The 16779-nt window shown below is 35.3% G+C and overlaps 1 protein-coding gene across 1 annotated transcript in view; it reads left to right on the forward strand.

Annotated features, from left to right (window-relative positions):
* Positions 1–16779, forward strand: part of LOC149709804 (uncharacterized) — a 34297-nt gene that overhangs the window by 14262 nt on the left and 3256 nt on the right. Inside the window, exons 2-3 of the mRNA XM_089857930.1 lie at positions 14967–15129; positions 16174–16233. Of these exons, the coding sequence (XP_089714056.1) occupies positions 14967–15129; positions 16174–16233 (223 nt within the window). The remainder of the gene's footprint in view (positions 1–14966; positions 15130–16173; positions 16234–16779) is intronic.

Here is a 16779-nt window from a genome sequence, read left to right on the forward strand (position 1 = left end):
AATTGAAGAAAATTACCGAACATACAAAACTTATACACTTTCAAAATTACAAATTTAAAATTCCCCAATCTTTCCTTAGACATTTTAGCACGTACTTTTGGGAATCTTTTGAAAAGCGACAAAAGCTGCAAACGTGCGAGAGAGCTAGAGATATACAATAAAATGTATGTTATCACACTTTTTATATATATATACTGTTATTTCTACACCGAAAAAAAATAATCCGGAAAATAAGGGGTAGGTGTTATAAAATCCACACAAAAATGAAAGTATAATAAGAAAAAAAAGAAGGGACTCTTTTGAAGCTCAAAAACCCCGGAAAAATGTTGAAAGATAAGGTTCTTTTCTTGTCGAGACAGTATTTCATTGTTAGCTAGCCGTGTAGCCTGTTATCCAAGCTGTCTTTCCAGGGACAAATGCGGCGCGAGAGTGTTAGAAACAAAATTTTTGTAATCCGAAATGCGACGACGCGGTATAGCTAGCCTGTCGCTGCTGCGAGACTCAGAAAAGGGCTTTTACAAATAAATCTATCAGGGAATACAATCTGGCATTCCCTTAGAAGATATTCTAGGCAAAGAAAACATTACCGAGTAAAGAGATTTCACATTCCGGGGACAAAAAGTGTAGTTTTCAACTGCTATAAAGGGATGATGAAAATGAGAAAGAAAACCAAGGCCTGAAGAAAGTGTCTCCAATGAATCGTAAGTTTATAAATACAAGAGTCGTAGTGTCGTCTGCTTGATTTGGGGTTTTAAACAGGAACATCCTGTAAGAGGACAGCAAAAGACGCGGTTTGTAGTGTTGGAAGAAACATTGATCCACATGTCATTGTGGACAACAAAGAGGGGTTAGATAGGTTTTCTAAGTTGCCAGTCCTTTCGTTTGAAGCCAAGTCTAACGTCTTTGGAATGAACATGTGTCCAACACGTCAGACTCTATAAGGAGGATTCATACCATTTGCACAAGGAGACCAGGCAACTTAGAGCGTAAAATAGAAGACGATTTTACACTCTAAGTCGCTTGGTCTCCTTGGGTTAATGGTAGTAATCCTCCATGCCTGTAAACTATGGAGGATTCAACTAATTAAAGGAAAATTGAAAAAAAGGGTTGAAGCTGTCTTCCAGTAAATTATAATTCGCATCTTACATCATTCCTTTATAAAGTCAAGTACAACGCGCACCTTTCACCCACGTAAATCGGCTGGCTTTCCAAAAAATACTTTACTCACGTCACTGACACTCAAGGGCTCAACTAAAGTCTAAAGATAGAGCGATATCCAAGTCAAAGAACGAAACGATATCGTGTCTTCAGGGGGGCATAGTTGAAAAGCTAAGACACATTCATCCCAACTCTTATCCCGTCGATTTTGGGGGCAAAGTGAGCAAAGTGTATTGGGAATTGAAAAGGTACAGAGCAATTTTCCATCATAAGAACCCGAAAGACAGAATGAATAAAATAAAAAAATGCAAGATACACTCTTGAAAAAAGTTTTCAATTTAAATTTGAAATAGCTTTCAATGAAATTTTGTAGATAACCTCAAGCTCAACTAACAACAAATAGGCCTAAAAATTTAGTCCATTTTTTATTTATCCCCGTAACTTTTCCATAAAACCGCAAAATACATTTACGTATTCTTATTTTGTATATTCGGTTGCCATGCCAACGCCTTCCTAAATTGAAGGGTTTTTTGAATGATTACCCTGGGCTGTAGGTTGCGCGCGCCTTGACGCTATTGGCAGCCTCTATTTCTCTCAGCCCACTCGAGCGCGTGACCTTTAAACTCTAGGCACCCCCTCCCCCCTAAAAGTACATTGTTTTTACAGACATTGATGTCCGCCCATGTGTGTTTTCATATTTGACAGTTGTGTGACAGTTTTCATTATACACCCCTGAAACTAGAGCATACGAATTGACAGGAACTACTTTATATCTACGGGATTTAGTACGGGTGTATCGCTCCGATTACAGTTTCGTACCTACTGTCAATTCACTATAGTACAGATAAAAATACGTCGAGAATAATTTAGATTTTAACGCGAAGTTAATGGGGGCCACGCGTCTTTGTAAACATTGATAAAACATTAATGTCTAAACTGTATTTAAGTAAGTTAGTTTTGTTCAAACGAAACGTCAATAACGTACAAAATTTTGAACCTGCCAAGGACGTCTCGTTCCCAAGTCATATTGAATAGAAGTATATAATAATTTAATATGAAATGACTTTTTTACTAAATTAATTTAGCTTGAATTAAATATGGACGTTTTTATAGTATTTTACTATTTGAAAACATCTTTATAACTCTCTTTTATGGCTAAAAATCAAAGAATCTTAAATCCAAAATAAAATTTAAAAAAACGAATTTTATATTTTTGGCATACATCGCTTAGTCCTTAAAAGGGAAGAAGAAAATAATGTCGACTTTCAATTCGTTTAAAACCGAAATCTCTTTTTTTTTATCTATCTATAAAAATGTCCTTTCACTGACAAATTAATGACACTATAAAATGTGGGAAAGTCAAAATTGGTTTGGAAAGAATATTTGAATAAATTTTAAATCTCTTTTCAAGATGTTTTCTTTCTTTCTCACTCTCGTTTCTTAATCTGAATAAACCGACAGCGTTTTCCAAATCGAATTCATTTTTTTGGAGCGGATAAAATGTAATTACAGTTTTTGTTTCCTAGTTTTCCATGAAATATCAGGGAATTCTCGCTTTAAAATAATTGACAAATGTAGCTCGTGGAATAAATACGAATATGTTTCTAATTTAACCTTTAACCCCTTGAAACCAAAATCTTCCCATTTTTCTAAGTAATGTACTGAAATAATTTTGTAAGCCAGTTCAGTTTTAATCATTTTCTAGCGATTTTAACTCAAACACAAAAAGTTCTGAATTAACTTCTGTTCAGTTTTAATCAGTTTCTAGTAATTTTATCTCAAACACAAAAGGCTCTGACAAATCTCTGAATTAACAAAACCTTTTTCAGTGGGCACAGTTCAGTTTAAATCAGTTTCAAAGCCCTTTCTCTAATAATTAACAAACATTCTGACAAAAGCCCGCCACTTGGATCGGTAAAAACAGCTTTCAGTGAATACACAGTACAATTTGAATCACTAATTTCCAAAGAGGTTTCTCTCTCAACTAACAAAGGCCCAACCAAAACTACGTATTCAATTATACATGGCAAGTTGACCCACAAAACTAAGGTTTAAGTTGAAGGTCAGTCAGTTTGGCTGGGGGGGGGGGCGGTGAGAAATAATTAACGAGGGAAACTTTCCACAGGGGGTAACCTTATAAACTCCCTTAGGGTCATCAATAATATCTTGACCAAGTTGACCCCTTACCGGGGCGCGGGCTCATTTTCTCCCCGAAAAAGAGTTAAAAAGGACACTATTACTAGAGCAAACTATATGGCTTGAAGTAAGTAAGGAAGCAAACTATAGCGATAACCCAAGGAATCACGTTTATAAATCATTCTTTATTAATAAAACAAACGTTAACGTCTAGCTAAAAATCCCCTGGCGAACTTTCAAAGTTACCTTTAGGCTTAGTACCAAAGTTTGATTGAATAGTAAAAAAAACTAAAGTTATATATTGGCTTAGTCTCTCAATATTTATGGACAATAAAGTGCAAATGATAGAATATTGAGAAGTTATTACGAACATTGGAGTATTTTAGGTATGGCCCCTTAAATTTAAGTAAGAAAATTAAATACAATGCTAGTTTGATTTAATTAAACGGGCCATCGGTAACTTATTAGTATGTAATATGTAATTTCTAAATTTAAAATTAATGCAAATCTTTACATATTTAGCTACAATTTCAATTATAAATAGCACTTCGGTCTATTTTAAACGTAACCACTTGATCGCCAAGAATCTGGGTTAAACTATAGCACATGGGCGGTCTGATTTTGGGCATCGCGTGATGGTGATTCCAGAACCCATGTTTCAATATATATAGATTGCTAAAATCTGATATAGTCTTTTTGTCACTTTTATATGTATATATACATTGTAACAAGGGTTATAACAATAACAATATAAAATTATATTGAACGATATATAACATAAAAGAAAAAAAATAAATAAAGGAAATTTACGACTTTTTCTCGCATGTTGTAAGCTCCATTATATTAAGGTGTTATATGAGAAATGTTATTTAACGTGCCTAGACTAGCTAAGTCTGGATTAGAAGTATATATGGTAGTATATACTTAACAAATGCTCAAAGAGCTTACAAGGATAGTAATTAATTTAAGTTATAACATGTATATGTCCTGAGATAATTACAGTTACAAACTCACGTACAAATGCTTAGATAGTCAGAAAACTCAATTTAGTAGTTTTTCTACTATAACATAGGGTTTTCCTACTAATATTAAGGAAATATTCCAAGTGTACGGTATGGTTTTACATTAATTAAAGTTTAGATATATGTCCTGAGATAATTATAGTTAGAGACACGCGTACTATGTTCTCGCGGGTTTACATGTTCAAACGACTCAATGTAGTAGTATTCTACTATAACATAGGGGTTTTCCTACTATATATTGACGGTATGAAAGCTTGAATTTGGATATTTAAGTGTATAGTGTATTTTAATATTTAAACTTCCTACCTCTAATTAGTGTACAGAGTGAATAGCCCCTCGAACAAAATTGTAATATCAAAAACCCTGAATTCAATTTCGGTTTTATGGATTTCACAATTTTATATTTTGAAAAAGAAATAAACTTTAAACCCGAAGAAACTAGGCCTAAAAAATTTCCAATATGAATTATGTACGCTTACAAACCGCTCTCAAAAAGTATATTAACTTTGAAGGGAGCCTTCTACAAGAAGGTTACGTAAGTGGATCTCTAAAAAGTCGTCAAATATATTTCCAATTTACGAATATGTCTATAAAGGATACCGATTTATCAAAATAATAAAAAAGAAAATTTATAGTTATATCAACACCCTTATTTTCGTTTCGCTTGTCGACTACACTCTCTAAAGATATAGGGAAACATCAAGGGCCTCAGGCCCTGAAGAAAAAAATGTATCAGGGGTTCCAGGGTCTGCGATACCAAAATATGAATGGAACTTCAATAACTCAAAAATGTGAGAGTGAGAGAGGAGAGGAGAAAAAAAGGAAGCCAATTTTTAAATCGATAAATCTGAAGGACTTGTTTCCCAAGAAGAGTGGAACAATTTTCAAACGTCAATCGTCTGGACACGGAAGTGATATAAGACGACAACTTGGGGAAGTTGGGGGACAACTCGCGTATGAATACTATAGGAGTACGATGGCAAACCGAATTACACTTATCAAAAACCAGGTTTCTCTGACTAAAGTCGTCTTTCAGAGAAATTAAAAAGGATAACTGATATTAATATTGAAGCATAGACAGCTGATTGGACTCTAGCTATGCAAAGAAGCTGTAGAAAGATAGCGAATCTTCGCGTAAAATAAAATAGTGTCATACTGGACACTCCCAAGTGTCTAATTACATCCTGATACCAATGCCTCAAATGAAAAAAAAATTCAAACTTTTGCCCAACGAAACTAGGCTATATAACTCACTTCAAAATTAAATGAAATGAACTTAATAGCGTGAATTTTTCTTTTTCTTTTTGTAAAAATCACTTAATAAGCAATTGTATTGTGTTTCAGAAGCAGTTTAACTCAACCATTATAAAGAATTACGAGAAAGTGGAGTTGTGAGTGCGTGGTATTGTTCATTTAGGAGAGAGAAAATTGAGTTTGAAACTTTGGCTAGACTCGGAGTAATATCGATCTTAGATTATGAGTTTAGGCACAAACGACGAACGCGGTTGCTCTAATAACAACTGACGCCCCCCCCCGGAATAAGCGAGAATAAAGAAAATATTCGACAGCTGCCGATGCCGCGGAGAAAATTATTGAAATATGCATATATCGCAGCGTGTAATAAAAACAACGAAAAATTATATTTCAACGCTTGAATAAATAATCTGTTATTTAAATAATGTGGTTTAGCTTCTCGAGCGGTGATATGATATGGTATGGTAAGATGAGGAAAACTTACCGGATTGAATATGAGACGGATGTCATTTCGAAGAGGCATGGTATTCTAAACTTCAAAGGATGCTAACGAGTTAACGGTTAACTAATAAGCTGGAATTCTAAACTTCAAAGGCTTATAGATTCAATAAGAAACTGAAACTGGAATTTGAATAAAATCTTAAATGTTTCCCATAGATTTAAACAGTATATAATATTATTTTTTGACCTTTGACATCAACAAATTCTTTGAAGTATATATACATATATAACTTTAAAGATTGAGAGAGAATATAAGAAACCGTATATTGACTCGACTCGACTTGAACCGAACTGATATTGCATCTCCTACGCTTCCCTATATCTGATCTGCATATATTTGCACAATAAAAAAAAAAGTCAGTTGGTTGAAATAAAACTCTTTTTTCGCCGCCCTTTTCATCATGCATGCAAAAGTGTTTAAAAGAAAAGAAAAGATTCTCCTTATTCTCGAGAACTAGTCGATAAGATTCAAAATTCTTCAAAAACAGGTTTTTAAAGTATATACTTCACTTCTTTTAACAATTTTACGAGACTTGGGACATCCAGGGACTGATAATAATCGTAAACAGGACATAATAACCGTGATATCACGGAGAAACAAAACCCAGAAAGGACAGTATACTTATACAAAATCCCTAAGCATCTTAACTGAACTGAACTATGAAAGTAAGAATATATAATTTTCATCTAAAATAAGAATCTATGGAAAAGGACAAAGGCTTAACCAAACCAAGGCTTAAGAGAAGGTAAGAAAAGACGCGATTAAAAAGCAAACGAAACGAAACTTATCCATCCTTCGCAAAAACAATTACCTGTTACGTCAAATTTATCATTCGAAAGGGCATTGAGGTACGGAGAGTTGTCACTCGATGTTATCTCTCCATACAACCTAATACGGTAAAGGCGAACTCTATGCCATTTCCTTAAACCCTTTCTATCACGTTATAATCCATTTACATGGCAAGAAGAACTCGTAAAAGTAAGAACGTACGCCTGCTCTAAAAGGGTTGAGCGTTATACGTTTGCCAATATCCCACATGGGGTAGGGGATCTTTGTACGTATGTTCTCGGGACCTATATGAGTTCTTCTAAGGAGAATGTTATGTTACGTTTTGTTTCCGTTGTCAGACATAAAACAAAGCCGTAAAATCTCTCAAAGGACCTATGCCTAGATATAATAATTCTCAGTCTTCTAGCAAAACCGTAAAATCCGGTTTTGTTGTTTTGTTTTTGTTTTACTGGGCCTAGTTTAAGTTGCGAAATATAAGAAATTTAAAGGCGGTTTTGCACTATACGAAATCTATGATAATCACCGAGTATGCCTCAAGTACATCGCTGATTCGGTCTATAGCCGAAATAAAAAAAGGAACTTAGGGGAAACAGGTCAAGACTTAGTGGCCATAGGTCGTAAACATCACTAGTACCAGAAGGGGATATTAGAAAGAGTGTGACTCCAAATGTAAAATGATGTTGGGAAGAATCATGTTACAATTACCGCGCTTTGTGGTAGGTACACTTCTCTCGAAGAGAAGTAATATATACTTCTGTTAGTACGGATAATATACTACGGCTGCAGGATTTCACTTTCCGTTTCTATTATTTGTCGTTGTTAAAACAAAGATTTGTGGAACAGTAAAGAAATAAAATGAACAGAGTAGAAGAATTCTGGATTCTTGAAAGAGAGAGAGGGAGAAAGAGATGAAGTTTCTCTAGAAAATTCAAAGAATTTATCCCGCCACTACTTCCGGTAACTTATAGGATACTATTGTTTCGGGTTCGCTCGTATCTTCAGCTCGAATAAAAAGATCAAGATATTTTATGACAGGGGATGCAATGCGCTTGACATTTGGAATCTCTCCTTATGTTTTGAAATAAGTAATGACAACAAAAAAGAGTATGAAATGCACTTCATGAAAAGGCGTGTACGGTGTTTCAGAGTAAAAGATGATTTCAGACAATCAGCTTGTTATTTTCCAGATTATGGTAGGAAAATACAGGATTAAAGTAGTAAAATACTATATTATAATAGGAAAGTACAGGATTACAGTAGTAAAATACTATATTATAATAGGAAAGTACAGGATTACAGTAGTATAATACTATATTATAATAGGAAAGTACAAGATTACAGTAGTATAATACTATATTATAATAGGAAAGTACAGGATTACAGTAGTATAATACTATATTATAATAGGAAAGTACAGGATTACAGTAGTATAATACTATATTATAATAGGAAAGTACAGGATTACAGTAGTATAATACTATATTATAATAGGAAAGTACAGGATTACAGTAGTATAATACTATATTATAATAGGAAAGTACAGGATTACAGTAGTATAATACTATATTATAATAGGAAAGTACAGGATTACAGTAGTATAATACTATATTATAATAGGAAAGTACAGGATTACAGTAGTATAATACTATATTATAATAGGAAAGTACAGGATTACAGTAGTATAATACTATATTATAATAGGAAAGTACAGGATTACAGTAGTATAATACTATATTATAATAGGAAAGTACAGGATTACAGTAGTATAATACTATATTATAATAGGAAAGTACAGGATTACAGTAGTATAATAGTATATTATAGTAGGAAAGTACAGGATTACAGTAGTATAATACTATATTATAGTACGAAAGTACTAGATTACGATAAGAAACAACTATATTACAGTATCAAAATACTAAATTATAGTAAATACATAGAGTATTTTTTGTGCCCTACGTGAAAGCTTCCATTTAGGGGCAAAAGACTCCGTGTATTTCCTACCGGCGCCTGTAGAAATGTTTACCCCGCAGCACTTTCGTGTACAGCGAGATAGTCCCAATTCTCTCAAATAAAAAGTATAGTAAAAACAATATTTTCCTTTAACTAATCTTCAGCAGGAAATGAAAAAAAAAACCCATTAACGAAAACTTCACACTTAAAAACTAAATGGGTTCCGAAAAAAAAAATTGAGAAACCCTTACGGTTGAAAAAACCCTTTTTGGGGAGAAGCTACACCTAACACTAAGATTCGGGGCAAGGATTTACAGTTTTGGGTGCAATTTCTTGGTAAAAACTTCAACTTGAACCGGGGAAATAAAAAGAAATGGAATCCAGAAAGATAATATCGGAACTGAAAACGATTTGTAAAAGAACTCTGTAAAGTTTATAAGAAAGAAGAAAAATAAGAAGAAATCTACCCAGAACGCGCTTATCAGTTTCTGTGCTATTTTACTTGGAATTTTTCAGTATGAATTTGTAATACGCTAGAAGCAAAACGAAAGAAAATTCCAAAGTGGATTTTAGCTATAAAATACCTTCAGCTTTGGTACGCTTTCATGTTAAAAATAAATTACATAACGCAAACAAGCTGGTTCGTATGTGATAAGCGGTAAAAAAACTTCGAGGTGTGAAGCCGCAACCAATCAGAGGACTAAATCACGTGTTTCAGTAAATTTTTACCTTAACCTCGTGCACTGCTCAATATAAGAAAGAATCTTATCTACAACGACAACAACTACAAGTTAACAATTATATAACCCACTTCAATTTGCGCAATTGTTGGTCGCGACTAAAACCATCTCTTTTCTATGAGACGAGATGAAAATGTGAAAAAACTCAAAGAAAAAAATGCAAATGGGAAAGTTTGTTTAAGTCTGTAATATATGAGACACTTTTCTCTTCGAAATAAGAAACAGTTAAACGCGGCTCAACGGCGTCATAAGGAAAAATAGGCGATAAAATATTTTTTGGCATTGACCGAGAATTTTTGCCGCAGTTTAAAATGGTTGCTTTAAAATACAATATTTTGCATAGAAAAAAAATTGAGAGTCGTCCAATGGGCAAGCAATGAAATGATAAACTTACGATGACATTTGTCACGCGATGAAATGATATCAAGCAAAGTATTTCGGAAAAACCCGGAAATGAAAGGATTTGATATAGTGCAAGTAAATTAAATTTATATCATCGTGTCACCAAATGCAAATAAAAATATAAGGGAAAGTGTCACGACGTTATTTACAAAAATTTTTCCATGTCAAAACAAACTATTTAATTTTGGATTCACCATTCCTTTAGAAAAACATAATTCTAAAAAAAAGTGGGGGGGAACATTTCTATATATTAAAATGGTACGTAACATAAGCTGATTAAAAGCTTATATCCATTTTCTTAATTATTTTAACGGTGCTGGGGAGTACGTATATACTGACTGCAATTAACAATTTTACGGACTAACTCGTGTCGTGTCCATGTAGCGTATAGTACTTTATGGCTTGCTTTTAACGTCTGCTCTTAATCACTAAGCCTTTGCCAAAAAAAAATTAGTATTAAATCGCTTAAAAGGACGATAACGGATGTAATTTGTGTTAAGCGCTGAAAGTATTCTAGTAGTCAACTCATTGGAGTTTGGGTTCATTTTTATGGTCGACTTTAAGCCTTTCGGGCAAATTTAAGGGCATTTTTTTATAACTCGTTGGTATGCGTAACGCGTAAAAAGGACGTTTTTACTAAAATGATTTAAGGGAAATTTATGACCGACTCGAGGTCTTTGCCGGAATATTTCTAGGTTGAAAGGTCACTGAATATTTTGAATATGTCCCAGAAATCGGCCTAGTTTTTTCTCGATCTTATATTATAAAAAGGCTTATGGCAAAAATTGGTTTTTCCTTATTTTTTATATTTTTAATTCACCCTCCCTTTAAAACGTCTGCGCAAACTCAACTCAACGAACCAATTTTCTAATAATTAAAGATATATTTAGACAAGGGAAATGCGGATCCGTTTATATCCCGCCCATAATATAAGAAAGTGAATAGAACGAAAGGCTTAACGTTACCTAATGACCCGTAACTCTCCTATACCTTATAGCTCGCTTCGAGCTTTATTAATCAACTTAAAATGAACAGAGAAGAAAATTACAAAATCACGTGAATAAATAAATGGCGCGTGCAGCCTCGTGATATTTGGCGGGAAAGTTTTTAGATTTAGCTATAATCCGCGTAATAAAGGCGCGTAAAATAAAAAGCTTGTCTGCAGCCAGAAGTCGGTCAGGGAGGGGGATGGGTTACGGTTCGATTGACCCCTTGCTAAGTTCAGCAGGTATACATTTGGTCCAGAAACCAGAGCCTTACGAGCGCCCTAAGAACGGTTTAAGTAAATTAAAAGGGTTGGGCTGTTTTTGGGATGACACGCAAAAGTTGAATGTCCTATGGGTCATGGCACCGACCCAAAATAGAGCCCCCAAAAAATATTACAAAGGGATAACGAAATGCTATTGTCGATAATAAAAAAAATTACATAATTTTTCTATTTAATTTTCTCTAAAGTCTACAGCATGCGAAGAAAACTAGAAATTTCGATTTTCCTAAATGGGCAGTTAATAACCTATTTATACAACGTTTAACGAAATTAATTTAATGAAGGGGAAGTAAGGGGGAAGGAATAAATTACCCATAATTAAAGTACTGACTTTACTGGCTCAATTACTATGGACCGAAAGGAATTAACTTCGAACTCTACTTTAATTTTTTTCTCACACTCTTTTCAAAAATCGTTTTCAAAGCCGATTATCAGGGAGGTTAATGGGGTTATAGCTTCAGTCTGTCCGAAAAAAAAAAATTATCTTTGGCCTAATTCACTTAATTGTACATTAGGTAACGTCAGAGATCGACGTACCCCTTCTGTGTTCTTTTTTTCTTTGGATAATTTGCATTTTCTAATTTAGATTATAATTGGTCGAACGACTTGTATAAAGCGACATCTTGTTTCGAAATTAAAAAATAGGGTCAGAGCGTGAAATACTTTGAAAATTAATTAAAAACTTTTGCATAGGGCATGGTCGTTTAACCCAGAATTTCTTCGTAAATCCTGCTTCTAAAAGAAAACGGACCCTTCTTGAAAAATTGGGGGAGAAAGGGCCTAGTCTAAATTCGTAGATAAACAAGGACCTAGGACCTATAGAGAAAGGCGCGAAAATCGGTTATAGTTCATCCCAGTTTAGAGATTACAGTACAGAAAATACTACGGCTTTCCTAACTTAAACCTCCACGAGTCTTAAAAGCCTAGAGTTAACTGCACTCCTAAGATGAACCGATCGTCTATGGTCGATGCTAATGTCAAGAGAGGAACCAATTGATTTTTCCTGGGCTCCCCCCCCCCCACCGAAACCAAAATCCCGCTGATGGTCAGAAAAAAAGGATTATCTTTGAAGAGGTATAATTTTCTCAATATAGGATATAGACGAGGATAAAAATCCAATAAACCAACACAGTGGTGTTAGTCTTCTAAGACAAAATCGCTTTCTAACAATGTACTCGACAGTTTTTATAGAAGAAAACCAATTTTCCCCCAAAATTACGACATCAAAAGTACCAGATTTTTTTTTTTGGAGGCAAACTTAATCGCTTTGATTGCGCTATTTGAAGTTCTCGCGTCCGCGGTGTGAAACTGTGAACACGACTAAAATTCATTACAACTTTTCCAAAAGTGAGGCGCCAAATATTTTTATATTTATGTTTGTTAGCAAAGGTGTAAGAGTCACAGAAAAGTATGCCAGTTAAAAAAAATAATGAAAACTATTAACTTAAATCCAAAATGCGAGACTTTCACTTTAAACTTGGAGGATAGAAGTGAAATGGAGTCGTAATCTCCTTAGCGTTTGTACCCCAATCTAGGACAACGAAGTCCTCCCAGCATCCTCAGTGGAGGGCGTTTTGGTAGGGTTGTACGTTACGTAAATGTCGACAACGCCCTCTATGTTCTAAAAATTAGAAGCTAATTCGTCTGAACTGGCTTCTAATTTTTAAATTCCGCTAGGTGGCAGTACTTAACAATACACTACCAAAGCTGCAAAGCACGCGCGCGAGGTACTCGGGGAAACAATCATTGCCAAGCATAGCCCACGAACATATCTACTCCATTCCTCTCTCTCCTTCAGTCTCCGAGCTTGAAATTCCTTCCTCTATCGAACCAATCGAAGCCAATTTTTATTTTATATCTAAATTGCTCAATACCGGCGCCAGCCATTACTAATCAATAACTGCCCGCCATGCCATGCCATCTAGCGCGTGGTATCAGATCGATACCATCATACCATAGGATAGCATTGGCTTGACCAAACTATAATAATAATAATAAACCACATAGAACGCAACGCGTGCAACAACACCACAAATCTTTTTGACCCAACGTGTCCATTTCCATTCCAGGGCTAGGGCTACCGTACTTGTCTCTTAAATCACGTACGTTCCTGTCGCCGCGTACGACTAGGGTCCCGGGGAATCGAATCTGGGCTCGCGCATAGCACGTCGTTCCAGTAGTTGGCAGTGGTTTAGACCAGGTTTTAGCAAGATTTGCGCTTTTGGTTACAGTCAGACCAAGGGTTAGGGTGGTAGTACATTCTATCAAGGGGGGACCAAAGCCGAGAGAGAGAGAGAACAGGGTCCGAGAAATTCCAGGCATTCGATCGAGTTCCGGCTTTGAAAGCAGTCAGTAGCACGCGAACCCTCTCTTCTTCGGGGGTCAGACACAGCGGTTAACGATTCAATATGTAAATTTGCGCGAGGGAACCAAAAATCGAAACCAAAAATCCTCATTCCAAGTCTTCCGAAATAATATTTTAATATATTTATTCTTAATAAATAACAATCAAGCCACACCCCAATAATAAACAAAAAAACCTAAAAAACGTGGCTCAAGCTTTTCTCAACTAATTCAGTGTAAGTTTAATTTGTAAAAGAAATAAAAAAAGAATGGGTGTTGTATATTAGTTGTTGATGTATACGTTAGATTACTGTGTTTGAAATTTTATCATCTGAAGCCAAGGCTTACACGTATTTTATATTATATTCGTGATAGTCAAGTTTAGCGACTGTATATAAGAATTGAATTGATTTTGCTTGTGATTCTTGTAATTTATACCAAAATTCAATAAAATGTTCAAGGTATCTTATCTTATTTGGAATAAAAATACGTAATAGTTGAATTGCTAAGTCAGCATGTTGTGTGGGTTTAATAATGAATTAGTACCAAAATTAACTTATTAAGTATGTTTGTTCATGGTATTAAATACTATTGGGAAATTTATAAAGAAACATATGATATTCCCTGACCTTTCCATGAGTCATTTCACACCAATTTTCAAAAACTCCCCACATTTTTCAAGGGTATTTTATACGATTTTCAGGTAATGTACCCAACCCTGTATAGACTTTCAAATATACATTTTGGACCTCAAACACAGAGTAGTAAAGTCCATGAAATTTCCATGTCATTAAAACACCCAATTGTTAATCGTTAAATTTCAATGATTCGGTGGTTTCACCCCCCCCCACCACCACCACCACCATGACCCCCCCCCCACAGTCCAAGTCCAAATTAACGATTTTTACGTACAATAAAAACCATTAAACCACGTCAATCCCATAACAACTCCCAATGACAAAATAAAAACCATTATCAATTTCAAATTTGCATTTAAGAATGGCTTGCAAGGTAGCGACCAACCTTTCTGGTGGGTTCTATATATAGAATGATAAGACAAATAGGCGGGCGGGTACACCGTAATGGTTAAGGTAAACATTTGCTGGTCCTTGAGGAGGACCAATACTATGGTTTCCTTTACTACAATAATTGTGGCTAAGGAAAATATACAGTTCTGGGATAGCCTTTTTCGAGTCCTTAAAGCGTACGTGAAGTGTATACGTATGTCATCAGGGATTCAGACAGTGTTTGCGCAAACGGTGGCCATACAGTGGGGGAGGGGGGGTCCGACCATGTCGAAAAATCGGAGAAGAAAAAAATATTATATCGACTTACCCCGATCTTCGATTTTTCATTTCTTTTGGCTGTTGGATGTCCGTGTCTCGGGTCGTTCGTCACAGGCGATATGTATGGATGACAAGCGACGACTCTTCGAAGGCATGAGTGAGGTTCAGGGTCACAAATCTTATGGCTCCATCATATATCAAATGAAGGAAGCCAATCTCGATTCCTCCGGTATATTTGATCTCTTCCTTCGCACTTACAAAATCATCTGGAATACCAGTAAGCCATTTTTACCATTTTATTCCGCTCTTAGTTACCATAGCAACCCTTCACGCAATCTTATCTAACCCTTTTCCCACACTGAGACACTTGGCCTCTTGAAAAACCTTCTCCCAATCGAGAAGCAAAAACCCAAAGTCTCGCTTTAGATTTACGTTTGATTTCTAACTTACACTAAAGGACACTATAATAAATATTTAGGCTAAAGATTTTGAGTAGAAGACGGCAACCTGACCCCTCACTGAACCTAACCTTTGGCTTACACTATAAGTACAATGGCGGGTCAGGTTGCCTGCCGTCTTATTCACGATTTGATTTTAGATTTTGGGATTATTAAACCTAGGCTTGTTTATAAAAATATGGCTGAAAAAACTGGGCTGAAAAAATTTAAGATTATTTGCAATGAAACATACATTTCTATGCCTAGCACCAAATCAAATTGAAGACCAAGGCTTAATTAAATTAAACCGTTAAAAAAATTCCCCACTTCCTAAATGGGTGACCCTTGACCAAGGCTTAACTTTAAGCTTACCATGATATGGCAATTTCGAAATTGGAAGTTCTATTAGTAGCGCGTTACTTTTAAGTCTAACATTCATTAAGACTACCCAGGACTAATTTACATTTAATTCAATAAAACATTAATTATCAATTAACTGGCGACGTTAACGCGGTGAAAGTCCTTTGTCAATTACACACGCGGCTGACTTTAACTTAATTACAAGCCGATTAAGGGAAGAGGTCACCCACCAATGCTGTGCCACAATATGGCGCCCTCTATCCAAGCGACCGCGAAATTTAAAACTTGATTTTTCGCGGTTGTCATGGTAACCACCGTAACCTTTCTTGGCAACGCGAACATTTCTTGCTTTTAAGATCATATTTGCTCCGTAAATACCAGAATTGTTCGGTAAACACTTCTGATGAAAGAAACTAGTTATTTTTTCTAGCACCCCTTAAGTTTGCTGAGCTGGAAAACACTCAAGAGTCAAGGACATTTGAACCAATATTCTTTAACAAGTCTTTCTTTTCTTTTCTTTGCAGTTTTCGTCACCATCTTATTAATGGCGTTGGTTATACTCAAACTAGTCATGCTAGTCATAGGTATGTTTCTTTACTTTAACTTTAAGTTTAAACAGTGAGTTCTTGAATTAAATTTAGAATAACCTTGATATACTATAAATAATCCTTGCTCGTACATACCGTTATTATTTCTGTCTCAACCCAGATTGTCTATCCCTTATGGGGTTTATAAAATCCACGGTACAGGAAGTCTAAAAATGTTACAATAACTCAATGACCTTTCCCAATATAAAAAACCCAAAATTACATTTCAATTTTAAGCCATCTTTCAATAAAAACTCTTAAAAATCTTAGATGATTAATAGGATGATAGCATCATTGAAGGAGCAAGCGGACATATTCCCTTCAATTCAACCATTCAAACATTTATAGTATTTAAGGGCCTTGTAAGGTATAGAAAAACGAACGGGGCGCTGTTGCAAACCAGTATAGCCTCGCGTTTAACTTTAGATCGATGCCATCTTTCCAAGGACTCCAAGGAGTATCCATTGAACAGGGTATCGGGTTATCTAGACGCCCCTCTTAGCGCCCCCCCCCCGGGCGAGGATATCTTGAGAAAAAGCAGAT

This window comes from Phalangium opilio, unplaced genomic scaffold (genome assembly GCF_054372755.1).
Source record: "Phalangium opilio isolate 3A_F unplaced genomic scaffold, DU_Popi_V2 ptg000011l_1, whole genome shotgun sequence".
Lineage (NCBI taxonomy): Eukaryota > Metazoa > Arthropoda > Arachnida > Opiliones > Phalangiidae > Phalangium > Phalangium opilio.